Source organism: Rhinoderma darwinii, chromosome 5 (genome assembly GCF_050947455.1).
Source record: "Rhinoderma darwinii isolate aRhiDar2 chromosome 5, aRhiDar2.hap1, whole genome shotgun sequence".
NCBI lineage: Eukaryota > Metazoa > Chordata > Amphibia > Anura > Rhinodermatidae > Rhinoderma > Rhinoderma darwinii.
In genome coordinates this window covers 7,594,013-7,613,241 of record NC_134691.1, presented here as the reverse complement: position 1 = coordinate 7,613,241, position 19,229 = coordinate 7,594,013, and the positions used below count along the sequence as shown (strand labels likewise).

Sequence of the window (19,229 nt, the reverse complement as noted above, 5' to 3'; positions counted from 1 at the left end):
ATGCTGACCGCACACGCACTTACTGTCCGGAGCGAGGCAATGACCTATTACACAGCCACAGCCCCGCGGCTGAGATCAGAGAAACCTCTCATCGCCGCCGTTATTCCCGTGAATGGTGTTATCACAGCGGACTGCAGCATTCAGGGGAAAATGAGAAGGGGGGGGATGCCCCTTGGAGATCGTGTCACAGGGAATTCCTGTGACGCGATTGAGGGACATACCATATATGGGCAGACAGCCCATGGTCCATTGTAGGACCCCAGGGCAGTCTGACCATATTTCCTGTTAGGGCATACTTGGGTATGTCCTAACAACTGCCTGTGTACTATCAGTACACAGGCTAATGTACTGTAATATAGATATATGCCTGTGTACTATCAGTATATAGATATATGCCAGTACATTAAATGTTAAAAATAAAGTAAAAACAATGTAATGTTAAATAAAAAAAAGACATACACTTTTTTTTTTTACAATAAACATTAAAATAAGTCTCAATACATAAAACATACACATTCAGTATTGGCGCGGCCGTAATAACCTGCACAACAATTTTTTTGCATAGTTTATGATGTGTACGCTGTAAAAAAAATAAAAAGAACTGCTTTCTATCCCTTATTGTGAGGCACGAGGTGTAATGATTAATTTAACCGCCATGTGCCTCACATTAATAGTAATTAACCCCTTTGTGTACCTTACGTATTAACCCATTATGACTGAGAAACATGATGGGGTTAATTACTAGTAATGTGAGGCACGTGGAGGTAAAATTCCTCATCACACCTCGCACCTCACATCAGAAAATGGAAGAACTTTTTTTTTATTATTACTGTTGGCAAAGTATCGAATTGGTATAGAAATCGCAATACTAAACGAAGTATCGGTATCGAAGTCCAAATTCTGGTATCGTGACATCCCTACATTGTGCTGTTATTTAGTTTATGATCTACAAGTACACCCAGATCCTTCTCAACAAGTGACTCCCCCAGTGTAGCTCCCCCTAGGACATATAATGCATGCAGATTGTTGGGACCCAGATGTGTTCAAATCCGCTTGCAATTTACTAACCTCTTCCATAGACTGAACATTACTACATAGCTTGGTGTCATCTGCAAAAATAGAAATAGTGCTAATAATCCCTTCCTCTATATCATTAATAAATAAGTTGAATAATAGTGGTCCCAGCACTGAACCCTGGGGTCACCACTTATAACCGGTGACCATTCAGAGAAGGAATCATTGACCACAACTCTCTGGATACGTCCTTGAGCCAATTCTCAATCCAGTTACAAACTCTACTTTGTAAACCTATAGTCCTTAATTTACCCATTAGATTTCTATGGGGGACAGTGTCAAATCCTTTGCAAAGTCCAAAAACACTATATCCACAGTGGCCCCCTGTCTAGGCTTCTGCTCACCTCTTCATAAAAACAGATCAGGTTGGTTTGACAACTATTGTCGCTTATGATACTATTTTTTTTGTCACATAATCCTGTATATAGTCCCTCAATAGCCCCTCAAACATTTTCCCCACGATGGATTTTAAGCTTACTGGTCTATAATTACCTGGGGAAGACCTAGAGCCCTTTTTGAAAATAGGCACCACATTTTCCCTGCGCCAGTCCCTTGGCACTATACCAGTCACTAGAGAATCTCAAATTTATTTAATAATTATGAAGAGGGGGACAGATATAATTATTTTTTTTTCTTTGATTCACCAATGCATGACACCTGATATGTTTCAGGTGTTTTGTGTTGGTGATCTGTGCTACCATTCGCTATTTTTGAACACACCTTCCTTGCAACTCAGTATAGATACAACGATGGTCACCTCATTAGCTAGTACCCCTTGAAAAAGCTACCGCGAAACGCGCGTCGGGGCTCCTGCTGTGGACATTCATTTACACTGATCTGGCATGCAATATATTGGTTGGTATGGCTTCTGGGACTTATTATGACTTTAGGTGATTTTCTGGTTTCTATACCTACATATTCACACTGATTACTCAGTGTTGGCTACTTAGCTTTTTTTGCATGTCATTTTTTGACCAGGGTCTATACTATACTGTTGAGTCTTTGCATATCTTTCTGGAGATACAGCTCCAGGCTTCTGCTATATATTCATTTGAGTATACACATTTATGGCATGACTGTCAGTATGATTCTTGTTTGGCATTTTCTGATTTATTTTATATATGCCATTTGTCAATAAATCTCATGTTGTCCACTGTGCATATTTTAATTGTTTGTGGTTTTTAGGTCTTGATGGCCAAAATGTTCTTGTATTTATTGTAATAAAGGATTATATATTTTTGCAAATTCTTTGGTTGTACTGGGTTTTATATTTTACCCTTAGGGGTGCTAATATCTGTCCTCACATACAGTTATAGGTATTTATTACTTGTTTTCCTTGATATGTGTGGACGTTTACCATAACGTTTATTGTTAGGTCTGGTTCTATATAGGTATTTAATTCAGTATATCAACTGATCTATTAGGGTATGTTCACACGCTAGCTGTCATTTACGTGTGAAAAGGCAGACTGTTTTCAAGAGAAAACAGCTGCCTCGTTTAACACGTAAATGCTCCTCCTCGCATTTTGCGAGCCGTCTGAGACGCTTGTAAATCTTGAGCTGTGCTTCATTGAGTTCAATGAAGAACAGCTCAAATTACGTGGCAAAGAAGTGCCCTGCACTTCTTTGACGAGGCAGTCCATTTACGCGTCGTTGTTTGACAGCTGTCAAACGACGACGCGTAAATTACAGGTCGTCTGCACAATATGTCGGCAAACCCATTAAAATGAATGGGCAGATGTTTGCTGACGTATTGTAGCCTTATTTTCAGGCGTAAAACGAGGCATAATACGCCTCGTTTACGTCTGAAAATAGGTCGTGTGTGAACCCAGCCTTAACAGCACTGGCACCGGCTACATCAGCTGCTCTTTCTTCTGTTGTATATACAGAGCTGAACCCATTTAGTAACTCTGCCTTCTCTTGATCCCCTGTGACCATCTCCCCATTACAAATATCTAGGGGTCTTACATGTTCAGACCTTGGCTTCTTTGCATTTATATACTTGAAGATTTTCTTAGGATTTGTTTTGCTGTCCATGGCCACCTGCCTTTCAATTTGTATTTTTGCTGATTTTATTATTTTTTGCAGATTTTATTGAGCTCTTTATAATTTACAACATATATAAGGGAGAAGGAGGGCATTGGAACCGTTGCATGACCGAGATACTTGCATTTTAATACCCCAGGCACCATGGTCGCAAGTGCCCCTGTCCTAGTGACTGATCCAGCGGCCAATCAGGAGACCACTAGCGCTGTCACTCGGGAGAGGGCCTAGCAGCATGTGGTAAGAAGAGCCAAGTATCACTTGCACATGAATTGCCCGCCTCATCGGCACTTGCGACTGCAGCGCCCAGGAAATCAAACGTCTATTTCTTGGTCATGCAACTTGCGTGACCGACAGGAAAGGAAAACGATTCCCTCCCCTATATCGCGCTGTCATCAGTTTGAGGCTGCTGACCGTTTCCCTTTAACTTGAATAACTTTGTATAGGCTTGTGGTGCAAACGCCAATGCATTATTCACTTTTGTCCACTGATATAGAAGCCATCATGTGTTTACATATGAAAAAAATGCCAAACCACTCCGCCCTACTATTTATTGTCACACTCTTCTAGTCACTTTCTAGTGTATTGTTGAATTAACTCTCATGCACAAAAGATTTAGGCTTCGTTCAGATCTGCGTCAGGGCTCTATTCAGACTTTCTGTTGGAGCTATCCGTCAGAATGGGACCCTGATTGACACAAACGGAAACCATAGGTTTTCCTTTTGTCTCAGTTGTGCAAGGGTTCGGTCTTTTTGACAGAATCAATAGCGTACGGAATCCTTTCACAACTGAGACAGAGACTATTGGCACTGGATCAGTCTCCATTGAAATCAACGGTAATGGATACGGAAACCTATGGTGTCATTCAGGGTCCCGTTCTGACGGGAAGTTCCGATGGAACGTCAGAAAGGGACCCTGATGCAGATGTGAACGAAGCCTTAGAAGTTTATGAATTGGCAGGAACGCTTAAAGGAGTCTCCAGTTATCTTCCGATTGTGACCTTTTGACTTGATTTGCAGGGTCTTTTAATAGCTTTTTTTTCTGCTAAGGATCCAGTTGAGATGGGGGTTTAACATTCATTTAAAGGGGTTATGCGGGGACCAAAAATTATTAACCGCGTACTCACTTCAGTATGTGTACACACTCTCCAATATACACCATGTACAAGCAGGAGTAGTAGTACAGCGGGGTCGATCACGTGAGGAAGAGCAAAGAAGGCTGTGCAACTAGACTTCCACTCCCCCGGCAGTGCGATAAAAACCGATGAAAATCTCAGAATCCATGCGACGGGACCAGAATGTATATTAGTGAGTGGACTCACGTGCTGCAGCGATTACACTGCTAATCTTTTTATGTTCCCGCATAACCCCTTTTAACATTGTTTTCATGTGGTCATATTGCCTAATAAACACACTTAAAATTCAATCCTTATTGCTGATACCAGGGACCTCTTGGTGAGCTGGCTATTGACTAAGCTAAGTTTCCACAGTGACAAGGCATTGTCTTATCAAGCTTTGTGCTACAACTTCAGTATTTCCCTTTGGGTAAAAAAAAAAAAGCCACAAGTGAGAAAAATTCCACTCGGATGGAGATTTTGCGATCCTCCTCTCTTGGGCAGAATAAAGAGCTGTTACATAAAGCGTCTGTCTCTCTGGAGGACCTGTCCTGTCCTGCATTAAACAGACAGGCCATTGTTATGAATGAACCCTGTGTTATACTTTACTTCCCCTGTGGGGGCACTGCTGAGAAATGGAATGCTCACTGCCATATTCCCACAGATGCCAGCTGATCAGTGGTGGTCCCAGCAGGAGGACACTCAGTGATCAGTTTAGTGTCAAGGGACCCTTCCAAGGCTACATTCACACGAGCGTATCCGTGTGCTTTGCGAGTGGCATTCGTTTTTCACGCACTCGTGAAGCACATTTTTTAAAAGAAAATTCAATTAAATTGATGCGCAATTTAGGACATGCCGTGAGTTTCACACAAAAACTCACGCATGTGTGAACGGCCTCATTGAAATAAATGGGTCCGTGTGCTGTGCGTGATTTACATTTGGAATTTTGAGGCAGATTTTCCTCTTCCTACACGCTGATTTTTGCTGCGTTTTTCGCCTGCGGCCATTGAGCGCCGCAGGCATAAATTGCAGCGACATATGCTTTCTCTGCCTCCCATTGATGTCAATGGGTGGTCAGAGGCGTAAACACCCGAAGATGGGGCATGTCCCTTTTTCCCGCGAGCCAGTTTTTCCGCTCGTGGGAAAAAACGCCTTCGCCTCCTATTGAAATCAATGGGAGGCATTTTCGGGCATTTTTTGACGCGGTTCCGCATCAAAAACCTCTGCGTGAACTCCCCATAACATGTATGTTAATGATGGTTTGTGGAAGACTCCTGTCTGTCCCGCTTTTAGTATAATTAATTTGACCAGTTCAAGACTTTGCCAAGTACCTCAAGGACTAAATGCTTTCAAAGGCCATATAATATATATTCCCCATACAAGCTTTATGTAAGCTGGAGATTGCTGGCTCTAGATGTGTTTGATCTGGAGAACAGGCGCTGCTGCGCGGAGATATGTTCACTACGTACATGTGTGTAAGCGGCTTGCAGAAAAACATCAGGGAAAACCTGTTTTAGCGCTCAGACAGAAGACATAAGGTCACGCTTTTGCGGTTAGAAATGAAATGCACTATTGCGCTGTATATTCATAAATCCTAGTCCATCTTCATTACGCACGTAGCAGTGGGAATTAGACTGAAATAGTTGTGTCCCTTTTGAAAGGCCCCCTAAAGAATGACAGACCCCTTTAGCACTCGGGAGCAGTCTAATTTTCGCCTTTTTTGTTTTTATTTATCCCTGCCTTCAAAAAGTCATAACTTTTTTTTATTTATTTTGACAGCCATATGAGGGCTTTATTTTTACTGGACAAGTTGTACTTTCTAATGGTACTATTTAATATTATGTGCGATGTACTGGGAAGCTGGAGAAAAATTCAGAATGGGGTGGAATTGGAAAAAAAACAGCAGTTCTGCCATTTTCTTATGGGTTTCTTTTTTACAGTGTTCAATGTACGGTGAAAATGACACGTTCTCTTTAGTCTGCGGGTCAGTACGATCACGGTGACAAAATGTATATAGTTTCTGTTATGTTTTAATAGTAGACTTTAAAAGAAATGAGAAACTGTTTGCATCGCCATATTGTGACCCTAGTTCTCTTTTTTTATATTTCTGTGTACAGAGCTGTGAAAGGCGTCTTTTTGTACATGGAAAGATGTAGTTTTTATCAATATCATTTGTGGGACTGTCTGGCATATCGACACATCTGTTGTGAGGGTTGAAGTGGCAAAAAAACAGATTTGACCATTTTGGCTCTCCTCTCCCGCCCCACGCCCCCACTACGTCGTTCACCATGGATAATATTTCTATAGTTCGGGCATTTTTGGACGCGGGGATATGTGGGTGTTTATTTTTATGTGATCTAGGGAAAGGAGGGTGATTTGAATTATTTTTTATATATATTTACGTATAGATCACATAAACACAAATCTTTGAACAGCACATTCCAACAAAATGTGTGTACAGGTGCAAGAACGTCTGTGACTGCAAATATACAGCAGAAAAAGAATGGTGACAGCACACTGCCAACACTAATGCCACCTAAACTACTAAATATAAATAAATATGCATTACTGCTAAATCTACTTACAATAAGGAGGTTCTTACTGCACATTTTGATCAAAAAGTGTTTGCCCACCAGCCAGGACAAGGCAACCTCTAAGGTGGGGACCCACTCTGCACATACACCCAGAACTGGGACTAAGCCTACATATATATCTGGGGATGACCGGAACCAGCATTAAACTAATTAAAATCACCCAGGGCAGAATGGGAGGAGGGTAAGATCAACAATGGAGGCAGTCACTGACCCCACATATATGAATCACATAAACAACACTTTTGTGTTTTGAGGCAGATTTTTCTACCTGAAAAATAACTGTGTGAACAGGGCCTTGGGCCTCATGCACATGATTATTGCCATTGATCAGGCCGCAAACTGTGTGTATTATGGTCATTTAATGCCTCGTCGTTGCTCTAGCAACTTTTGTGTATTACAGCCGTGTTTGTCTCATCCGGATTTCGCAATCTGCACCCACAGGAAGGTCACGTGATCGGATTTCTCATGCGTTTCTCTGCAACGTATCCGCAAAATGCGGCACGCACATGGATGGCTTCCGTGTGCTGTGCGGTATTTCTGCGCAGACTTGAATCGCAGGTCCGCAAAAACAAAGAGGGATAGGACATGTTCTATCGTTTGGGGAACAACGGATCCTCAAAAAAAACTGATGTGTGAATGGCCCGATAGAAATGAAAGGGTCAGCGTGAAATGTGCAAAAAATGAGGATAGCCTACTGAAGAAAAACACTGCTGTGTGCACGAGCCCTGAAGGTGTGTTCACATGTGCAGGTTTTCTTAAGGTTTTTTTTTTTATGCGCTTTTTGAAGCCAAAGGTGGGTATGAATCATAAAGAGAGAAAGTATGAAGGACAGGTACTACTCCCCCCCCCCCCCCTTAGGCGCTGTTCACATCTGCTCTTGTATTTACGTTATTCTTTTTCATCATAGAAACAGAATAGCGAAAATTACGCAAATGATTCAACCGCAACAGAGCCTAACCATTTTAATGGGTTCTGTTAGGTTTCCATCATGGTGTTTTGTCTTTTGTCCGGGGCAAAGCAGCGCATGCCGATTCGGTTGTGTGAATATACTCTTAAAGCCCATCTCAACTACAAATCTAAAAAGTCAGGTGTAAATAGTTATCCTTAAAGGAGCACTCCACTTTTTTTTTTTTTTTTTATAAATATCCCCCTCCATTTGTACGTTGGTGTTTCATCAGTGGGGTGCTGTGTGCAGAAATACGTAACTATCTCCGCATTTTGTAGGTTTTGGTCCAGCGCCGCTCATGTGATCTTCCCTCTGACTTGTCGCTGTGCTTTTCAGAAAACCGGAAGTAAAGGTCTCTCAATGCTTTCCTATGGAGCTTTCTTCTGGCTCCCATAGGAATGCATTGAGAGCCTGAGTTCCGGTTTACTGAAAAGCACAGTAAGGCCCCATGCACACGACCGTGCCCGTAATCGCGGCCCACGATTGCGGGCACGGCCGTCTGCTGACTTCCACCCGCATTTTCGGGCTGTGCTCCCATACAAAGTATAGGAGCACGCCCCGTAAAACACCTAAAACCTGACATGCTCCATAATTCCCATCACAGTTCTACGGCACGGACACCCATCCGTAGCAATACGGAAAGGTGTCCGCGGCCAATGGAACTGAATGGGTCTGTAAAACCACGGATCGTTTTTACGGTCGTGTGCAAGGGACCTTACTCCAGACCGGTCAGAGGGAAGATCACGTGAGCGACGCTGGACCCGAAAAAGACAAGATTCGGGGATCGGTAAGTATCTCTGCACACAGCACCCCACTGAAACACCAACGTACAAATGGAGACGTGGGGGTGGAAACAAAACGGGGAGTGCTCCTTTAATATTTGCCATCCCTTCCTATATTACATGCAGATTGTACAGCCCTCCTGAGTTGCTTTAGCGGTCGCTGACACGATGACTAGACACGTGGTTTTCTTTCCCTGAATAATCCATCCGGATTGTCTGTGACCTGGAGGGAAGACAATGGCCCCTACAAACAACTCCTCTTATCTGTCAGTGTGACGTGCTGGGAGGGGATATTGGGGACAAGTGTAGTGAGATGAGTGTGATACAGGATAACATAGGCGGCATGATGATTGAGGATGATTGATGATGATGAGGAGGAGGATGATGAGGAGGAGGAGGATGATGAGGAGGATGATGATTGATGAGGTAATAGTTGAGCGCACAGAGCTCGGCTCCTGGGGTAGGCTGGTGTGCAGGGAGACCAGTGAGCCAAGACGGGGGCAGACGATTACTATGATGTGATGTCTGGGGGTTATTTGCTGGGTATGCAAAAGAATGGGCACTGGACAAAAAGATGAAGTGCAGACAGAAAATATGTAAACAACATAGAAAAAGCAGTGCCGACAATTATCACACCCTCTACTAAATCAGGTTATGCAAAATCGACAATCTTAGTTACACAATATTTTGAACAAAGCACCGCAATAACTTGATTCAAAATACTTTAAAGATGTTGCCTCCCTAGCTATCAGCTGTTATGACTGGTAAAGCATTATTCAGACATGCATGCCCCTGCAGCGGCCGCTGTATGTGTGATGTTGTATTACGTGCCAGCCTTTTTAAATCCATGGCCGATCATGGACAGCTTGGTCTCTTAAGAAGTGACTCTGTTCTGGCTCATAGACCACTTGGGGACCCCCAACTGCTATCCATATGCCCTAAAAAAGAACACTAAAATAAGAGCGGCATGGTCCGAGAGCATCCTGCCCAGAAGCCTGCTCACCAAATTAATCTCCGTTGATTCAAGTGGGGCAGTTTGCATCTGAGAACCCTGTGACCATGGTATTATTTTTGTATTTGTGAATTGTCTGTTTTTGGGGTATATGATCATTTGTGTTTGCACTGTGTGCTATTGGGTTAATTACTGGATTTTGTCTAGGGGCTCTGTACTATAATGTATAAGTTTATGGCCCTGTTTTTGACGTGGAAACTGGTCAAAATATGGCCGAAAATGCCTCCCATTGATTTCAAAGGGAGGCAGACGCGTTTTTTTACCGCGAGCGGTAAAAACCGCTCGCGGTAGTAAGAAGCGACAAGCCCCATCTTCGGGCGTTTACGCCTCTGACCTCCCATTGACACACAGAATTTTCCTCCTGCAAAAAACACCATGTGAACAGGGCCTTAGGAGGTGGTTTTTCTTTGCAGTATATTTTTTAAATAGATTAATGATGTCTTCTATAATGTTTATTCTGCTATGCATTGTCTAAGTACTACTGATTCTCCCCACGTTGTTCCTGGTTGTGTTACTAGATTCTGATTTTAGCTTCATATCTTAAAGTAATTAGACTGAAGTAGCTTTAGGAAATGGATGGGATGACTTGTAGGGCGTATTCTAAGGGTTCGTTCAGGCGAGCGTGTATCAGGTCCGTGTGACGGCCGTTCAAACAACGTGTGACGGGTCCGTGAAAAAATAGGATATGGCCTATTTTTTTGCACTTCACGCATCCCTCCATTCTATGGGGATTCGCGATAACGTGTCCCGAACGGATGTAGCACGGATGCACCTCTGACGTGAAAAACTGCAGGTTTTCACGTTTGAGGTTGTTGGCCATGTTCGTGAATGTAGCCTTAGGCAAGGGTCACATATGACTCGCTGACCAGACTATGAAGTAGACATTACATTCTATGTGACCTTAATAGAGAATTAATCCCTTCAATCCCCTGGACGACCTGGCATTACTACTTTGCTTGCTTTCATTTCCATCTATTTATATGCAACCAGTGCCACTAGAATGTGGTTGAAGCTTTTGGCGAAAAAGATCCCTGTTGTAGGGATGCACGCTGCATCGAAACTTCGATACCGTGCACCCACCACTGGTTCGATACCGTCATTTCATGTATTTCGATACCGAGCTGTCCGGCCGCATGGCGCAGTATAGTATATGAGAGCGGGGCTGCTGCTGTGTAATACAGCCATTGCCCCGGTCCTGAGTCCTGACAAGTGCGTGCCGTCAGGATGATATGATGCGGCCAGCGCTGCACTAATGAGCGCCGGCACTGAAGACCGAACATGGGGGTGTTTTGTAGTGCACCCCCATGTTCTGTCTTCAGTGCCTGAACTGCCGCTCATTAGTGCAGCGCCGGCCGCATCACCTCATGCTGACCGCGCGCGCATTTAATGTCAGGAGCGGGGCAACGGCTGTATTACACAGACGCATCCCCGCTCTATAACGTCGGAGATCAGGGAAACCTCTCATCTCCGCCGCTATTCCCCTGAATGCTGCGATCAAACTGACTGCAGCATTCAGGGGAAAATGAGAAGGGATCGCATCACAGAAATCCCTGTGACGCGATTGAGAGACATACCATATATGGGCAGACAGCCCAGGGTCCATTGAAGGACCCCAGGGCTGTCTGACCATATTTCCTGTTAGGGCATACTGAGGTATGTCCGAACAACCGCCTGTGAACTAGCCGTACACAGGCTAATGTACTGGCATATAGAGATATGCCAGTACATAAAAGTGTAAAAACATAGTTATATTAACCCCTTCCCGCCGCAGCCCTTTTTCAGATTTTAATTTTCATTTTTTCCTCCCCACCTTCCAAAAGCCATAACGCCTTTTATTTCTACGTCGATATGGTACTATGAGGGCTTATTTTTTGCGGGATAAGCTGTAGTTTTTAATACCATTTTGGGGTACATGCGACGGTTTGATCACTTTTTTTATTTAATTTTTTGTGGGAGAATAGGTGACCAAAAAATAGAGTGGCGTTTTACAATTTTTATTTTTTTACGCCATTTACCGTGCAAATTTAATCTATTGTAATAGTTCAGACTTTTACGGACGCGGCGATACCAATTATGTTTATTTTCTTACTATGCTCTAGGCGGAAAAGGGGGGCTTTTTGAACTTTTAATATTTTATTTTATTTTTTTTACTCAAAAAAAACCTTTAACTAATTTTGACATTTTTCATTAGTCCCCCTAGGGGACTTCAACCAGCGATCGTTAGATCGCTTGCACGATATACTGCAATACTAATGTATTGCAGTATATCGTGATTCTGACAGGCCGGAGGCAGGGCTTAATTGGTGTACAAAGATGACGGACCTTGGGGCCTTCACCATCGCCACCCTCCCCGCGATTGCTGTTAGAGGTGGTCGCCCCCCTCTTTCTAATGATCTAAATGCTGCCGTCGCTATTGTCCGCAGCATTTAACGAGTTAAACGAGCGATATCGCTCGTTACTCTAAAGTGTTGGCTTTAACAAACAGCCGACACCCACATCGTATGGAGCTCCGTGAGACCGCTCCATACTTCCCCCTACCCGACTTTGGCGTATGGATTACGTCAAATGTCGGGAAGGGGCTAAATTAAAAATACACATACACCTTTTTTTACAACTTTCATTAAAATAAGTCTCCATACATACAATATACACATTCATTATTGGCGCGGCCGTAATAACCTGCACAACAATTTTTTTTGCGTCATTTATGATGTGTACGCTGTAAAAAAATAAAAATAAAAACCGCTTTCTAGCACTTATTGTGATGAATTTAACCTCCATGTGCCTCACATTAATAGTAATTAACCCCATCATGTACCTCACACATTAACCCATTATGACTGGGAAACACGATGTGGTTAATTTACTATTTATGTGAAGCACATTTAAAATTCATCATCACACCTCGCACCTCACATCAGAAAATGGAAGAACTTTTCCAACAGTAATAAAAAAAAATATCGTTTTGGTATCGAAAATCGCAATACTACACACAGTATCGGTATCTAAGTCCAAATTCTGGTATCATGACATCCCTACCCTGTTGCTTTATGTAGATTTATAATTGATGTTAAGGCAAAAACAGCATAAATTAACAAAAGGGGATTTCTGAGACTATATTAATGACCTATCCTTGGGATTAGCCATCAATATCAGATCGATGGGGTCCAACTCCTGGCACCCCCACCTATCAGCTGAGTGAAGGGGCTGCCGCACTCCGGTCACTGCCGAGTATCCTTCATTGTTTACCAGGCACAGCATCCTACTTTCTGTAGTGGCTGTGCCTGGTACTGCAGCAAAGTCCCATTCAATTGAGTCAGATCAAGGTGCCAGAAATCCCATGTAGGTCTCCTTCACACCGGAGATGCTTGTAAGAACTCCAGCGTTTCTTAAAGGTAACATGCATTTTTTTTCTGACGTTTTTGATGTCCTATAGAGATGCCTATGGAAAAATGCCCTACCCAGAGCAAGCTGCATTTTGGAAAAAAAAGACACAAACCAAAATGTAGCCTTTTAAATTTACCATAGACTTTAAAGTGTAATATCTGGCCTAGTACATGTTTTGATCATGTTTATGTTCACACCTACGTAGGGTGTTTCCATTGTTCTGCTCCGTCAGAGGAGCAGAAAAAGGGAAAAGTGGAAGTAGCGGTTCCGTTTCAACACTGGCAGCCAACGGAACCCCTTGACTTTAATGAGTTCCGTCGGCTTTCCATCAGGGTGTCCATTGTTTTACTGGAAACAATAGTGCAGCATTCTTTGCTATTGTTTCCAGTCATCTCTACCGATCTGCGACGTAGGCCCTAACGGAGCCTCCAACGCAGATGTGAACAGAGCATAATAGTCGACACGGCTACTGAGTGACCGCTCTTCCTCCATCGTGTAGAAGGGCTATGGTGTGCGTTCATCAGCACTTCGGTCCCAGCTGTCATTGAGCCAGCAGAGGAGGGGACACAAATATTTATATATATATATATATATATGTGTGTGTTCTGTAAATTGTTAAATTTAAAAAAGTCCACTGTTCTTTGCTTGTGAGGTGAAGATATTGACGTTCATATTTTTCTTTCTCCTAGTGCTTGCGCCGCCACCTCCCGCGCCACCTCTCCCAATGCCAGCGTTCACTTTCAAGCCGCCGCCGAGGCCAGATTTTGGCACCTCAGGAAGGACTATCAAGCTGCAGGCAAACTTTTTTGAAATGGACATACCCAAAATAGAGATTTACCATTATGAAATAGATATCAAGCCAGAAAAATGCCCCAGGAGAGTGAACAGGTAAGAAGCGTTGTTAGCAGTTGGCAATATTGTACATGCCGGTAGAGGCATACCTGTATAGACACATTATAGCAGTTTTCAGATAATATGCACCGTAGGGGAAGATTCCTTGATCAAATCGGTAGTCTAATAATTTTTAATCTAGATAGAGGGATGTTGAAAATTACTGGATGTTGCCTGAGTTACTAGTGTCATACCTGTATAGGACCTCTCTAAGACCAAGAAAGAGGTTAAAGAGGCTCTGTCACCAGATTTTGCAACCCCTATCTGCTATTGCAGCAGATCGGCGCTGCAATGTAGATTACAGTAACGTTTTTATTTTTAAAAAACGAGCATTTTTGGCCAAGTTATGACCATTTTCGTATTTATGCAAATGAGGCTTGCAAAAGTACAACTGGGCGTGTTGAAAAGTAAAAGTCCAAGTGGGCGTGTATTATGTGCGTACATCGCGGCGTGTTTACTACTTTTACTAGCTGGGCGTTCTGACGAGAAGTATCATCCACTTCTCTTCACAACGCCCAGCTTCTGGCAGTGCAGACACAGCCGTGTTCTCCAGAGATCACGCTGTGACGTTACTCACAGGTCCTGCATCGTGTCAGACGAGCGAGGACACATCGGCACCAGAGGCTACAGATGATTCTGCAGCAGCATCGGCGTTTGCAGGTAAATCGATGTAGCTACTTACCTGCAAACGCTGATGCTGCTGCAGAATCAACTGTAGCCTCTGGTGCCGACACGATGCAGGACCTGTGAGTGACGTCACAGATCTGCACTGCCAGAAGCTGGGCGTTGTGAAGAGAAGTGGATGATACTTCTCATCAGAACGCCCAGCTAGTAAAAGTAGTAAACACGCCCCGATGTACGCACATAATACATGCCCAGTTGTACTTTTACTTTTCAACACGCCCAGTTGTACTTTTGCAAGCCTCATTTGCATAAATACGAAAATGGTCATAACTTGGGCAAAAATGCTCGTTTTTTAAAAATAAAAACGTTACTGTAATCTACATTGCAGCGCCGATCTGCTGCAATAGCAGATAGGGGTTGCAAAATCTGGTGACAGAGCCTCTTTAACCGTCTGCTGTGTGGGTAGAAGCTGCTAAAGGTGTAAAGTCCCTTTTAACTTAGGAGAGGTCTTACGGGTGAACATGGATACTGCCTCAAAGTACCTTACTAGTGAATCCCAAATTAATAGGGAGTGTTTGCTTTTGAGGACCCTCCTCTATCAGCCAGATTGGGAGTGGCTACAAACAGCGTCTCTAACTGGCATCCGCATGCATTACACAGACAACCCATTGATTTAAAATAAAACTATTTAAGGGCTCGTCCACACGTTGTGGAATTGCTGCTTTTTTCCGGCTGGAATTTCGGACGGAAAAAGACGCAGCAGAATACAGTAGCAGCATAGTGGAGGAGATTTAGCAAATCTCATCCGCAAAAATTCTGACCAGAAATTGACCTGCGGTGCGTATTTTTCGGACTGCAGCAGGTCCATTCCTGCTGCGGAAAGTGGCCAGAGTTGCTGCGTTCAGAGAAGATGTCTTCATCCCCTAATATTGTAAAAAACGCAGCAATTTACGCACCATTTTCTGCCGTAAACGCAGGAAATGGTGTGTTTTTTTTCCGCAGCGGAATGTCTGCTTATTTTCAACGGAATTGCTGCAGACATTTTCTGCAGCAATTCCGTTGTGTGTGGACAAGCCCTAAGGGTGCAGTCACGTGCGGCAGAATTTGTTTCGAATCCGTTCCCTTCATCTGAATGGGATCGTTTCTGCAGCAGGTGTATGGACTTCGTTCAGATCAATGGAACTGATTTTCAGTTGCAAAAATTTCTGCAACAAAATCTGCCGTGTGTGACACCACTTCAATGTTTAACATTTCTCCTGATGTGGTGCTGTGGGAAATTGAACACTTGCTGCAGTGTTCCCTTCTAAATTACAGCTGATTGCTGGTTGTCCCAGCAGCTTTACATCAGGTCATAGTGGGGAGACTCTTCTAACAGGACGGATAGTCCAAAGCGGAGGACCCGTTTTCTCATTCGTATCACTGGTGGTCACAGCAGACCGTGGGTATACACGAGGTGACGCTAAGCAAGAAAAAAGTGTTTGCTCCTCCTACAGACTATACCCCTCCTGCAGGCGTTGAGCTAATCCGTTTTAACTTTGTCTGTAGGAAGCAGACTTCCCTGCTTGTGAAGTAGGCTATCCTTTCTCTTTTTAGTTTTTCTTGTTTCCTCTAGGGTTGGATACGGGCTTGGCGTGGTATCCCTATTCCCCCCCCCCCCCCCACTAATGGCGGGGCGCATAGTGTTAATTTTAACGCACTGTTGTCCCCTTGTGAAAGAAAAGTAGTAAAAGAGCAATAGAGCTTCTATCATCCACCAGCCCTAGGGTCACCCAACTTCCAGTATGCTACCCCCAAGAGCTCACTCTTACCTTAAAGGAACAGTGTCATCACAAATTTTTTTTTCATATGTTAAAGATGTTAGTGCTTTATTAAAAACGTTTATATTTATTTGTGTGTTTGTGTTTTACTTTTTCTTATTTTTACACTTTTTCTTCCCTATGGGGGCTGCCATTTTTTGTTCCATTTCTGTATGTGTCGATTAACGACACATACAGACATGGAATACGGCAGCCACAGTCCCATAGGGACTGCGAACGGCTCCCGTCCCATCCACTTCTGTGTACGCCGTCTGTGTGGGAACTGCGCATGCGCCGCTCCCACACAGTCCAATTTGAAATTGGCGCCGTCCGGCGCCATTTTCCTGTGGACCGGAAGTCGCGGCCGGACAGTAAGATTACTACTTCCGGTCGCGGCTTCCGGACTTGTGCACTTGGACCAGCGGCAGCAGACGGAGCGGACGGGCCGGAGGGAGCCGCGGCGGCAGGAGCAGGTAAGAGATTTCTATGTATGTTCGTGTTTGTGTACGTTTACTACTGTATGTAAACCTACTACACTGTGTGTTAGCTCAAAAAATGGCGACACACAGTGTAGGAGGTTAGACCGTTCAAACCCCTCGTTTATCCCGGCACTAGCCAGGATAAAGGAGGGGGCGATGCTGAGAGCTCACTAGAGCGAGGGCTTTTTACCCAATTTTGCAATGCTGCAATTTTGGGAATAGCTCCATCTAGTGACCAGCAATGGGAAATATTATAAATTAGAATCTAATTTATAATATTTCCTGACTCGTGAAAAAAAAATAAAAAAATTTGAACCATGTTTAATCACCTACACACTAAATGTTTAATTAAAAAAACAAACATGTTTTTCTGGCAACACATTCCCTTTAAGGAGGCCCACTGATGGGGCGACACAGTTGGTTTGCTTCTCGGAGATGAATAGAAGAGAAACAAGGATGAGTATAATCTGAGCTGAGTATATCTCCCCACCCCCCCATGCCGCAAGTATAGGGTGCAGCGCCTTTATAGACCTCTCCTAATCCTTCCACTGCAATGGAAACCTAGTAGTTTCATCCTCTTCCAAGAGCAGATTTACGCCATCATGGCTCATCCGATGCCTCTGTTTCAGCGAGGTCTTCCTATCTAGCTTGGACATCCTGGACAGTCTAGCCGACCAATCCCAGGATGCTGCCCACTGCACCACAGTGTGAAGGCCCCCTTGATATCAGTCACCCGAAAAAAGGGCCAGGTCTGAATCTTACTTAGGTTTTCATTCATGAACTTCCCTTGACTGGCGATATGCCTCACTCCAAACAGGGCGAAAACTTATTTTTTTAAAAAGAAATAAAAAGTACTTGATCCCACATCAAATTTAGATGCTGTACAGTGCTCCAGACTGAATGTCATATGGGACAAACTTAACGTGGACATGTCTGTTTTTTGTTTTTTTTTCCATCGTGCGATCTATGTAACATGGCTGTCCGGGAGACAGAACAAGGTCCTGCTCGCCACTCCACTTAAGCTATGAGGGTTTCTCCTCTAGGTGCATCAGATGTGCTCCCCAAGTTTTTTCCAACTACTCGGTCAAGAGTTTCTCCCTCAAATGCCTGGATCTGAAGACCCTCTGGCAGAGGGGCCAACTTAGTCTATGGTAGCCCCGCCAGTCTCCCGACTGGCCAAGGCTACCACTATCCCCATGACAGACGCTACCTCTTTGTGATCACCAGGGCATCTTTACTGGAGCCACCCAGGTGACATTGGTTCCCTTGCAGGAAAAAAAAGGACAATAAGGCTCCTCTGAAGGAAAACTACTTGCGTGCTTCACCGCACTGATAAGCCAAGCTCTTTGGTTCGAGCCTGGGCAGCTGATCCAGCTTCCAAACGCTCTCATTGCTCTTCTTATTGCTGACTCCTGTCTTTTTTGGTACAAGTCTGGACAAGATTATTTCTGAGGCTACTCGCTCCCACTTGCCTAAGAATAAACCGTGATGCTAATTGGACCCACCTTGGCATGAAGGTCTGCCTTCATTCAGGGGCAGGCGCCTTTAGTTTTTGGGACTCTTGGATCAGTCTAATCCCAGATGCATTGGTTCTAAAACCTGTGTCCCTGTCTCCAGCCCACCCTTTAGGCCGTTCTTCCAAGCCATCAAGTTGGACCATTTCCTCCTCCAAGGCATAATTGTCCGCATTCCTCAAGAGGAAAGTGCTCAAGGGGTTTTTTACTCCAGGTTTTTTTTGGTCCTAGAAAACAAGCATCTGGCTGCCCCATTTTGGGTCTAAAGCGCCTCAAGTGTTTTGCCAGGGTGAGACACTTACTTCACTGAGGACAGTCATTGCGTTTTCTCTCTGGAGTGGATATCATATCTCCACATCCCAATATGTCCGGCACACTAGTGCTCCCTCAAGTTTTCCCTCATCTTAGTGTCTGTTCCTCGTGCCCTCACAAAGTTACTTGCCATGATCATGGCAGTTCCCCGATACAGGAGGATTTTGGTCATTTCTTACCAGGACGACATCCTGGGGAAGGCCCCCTCCCGTTCCATAAACCGTGACAGCCTTTGAATCATCCAGAACAAGTACGTACGTCTGTCTTTATTACAGTGTCTTCTCGGGATCCTTCCTCCTTGGAAGCCTTTCCAGTCACTCAATGTCACACTCGCCCACCTCATCAGGCATTTGTGGGCCTCTTGGTTCAATCTTTAGCTTAGCTGGATCATTCTATTCTTCTCCCCCTGGAGGTACATTGTGTACCCACCTGGGTGCTCTTCTCTTTAACCATTCCTCAGGATCGCTCCTTTCCCTGTCTCTTATTCATGGGACTCCCTTGCTAGCGGGAAGTCCAGTCCTATCTAGTTTGACAATGTTACCGCCATCAAGGTGATCTGCAGCTCAGCAGTATGCCAGTCAGCCAGGTTTCTAGTCCTGAGATTTCGCTACTCCATGTGTATTTTGCCCCAGCTTTTCAGACCTATCTATCTCAAACAGTGT

The 19,229-nt window shown here is 44.1% G+C and overlaps 1 protein-coding gene across 1 annotated transcript in view; it reads left to right on the top strand.

The window, feature by feature from the left end:
• The window catches only part of AGO2 (argonaute RISC catalytic component 2), a 92,456-nt gene that overhangs the window by 35,485 nt on the left and 37,742 nt on the right, over nt 1–19,229 (top strand). The window contains exon 2 of the mRNA XM_075827952.1: nt 13,641–13,839. Within this exon, the coding sequence (XP_075684067.1) occupies nt 13,641–13,839 (199 nt within the window). The remainder of the gene's footprint in view (nt 1–13,640; nt 13,840–19,229) is intronic.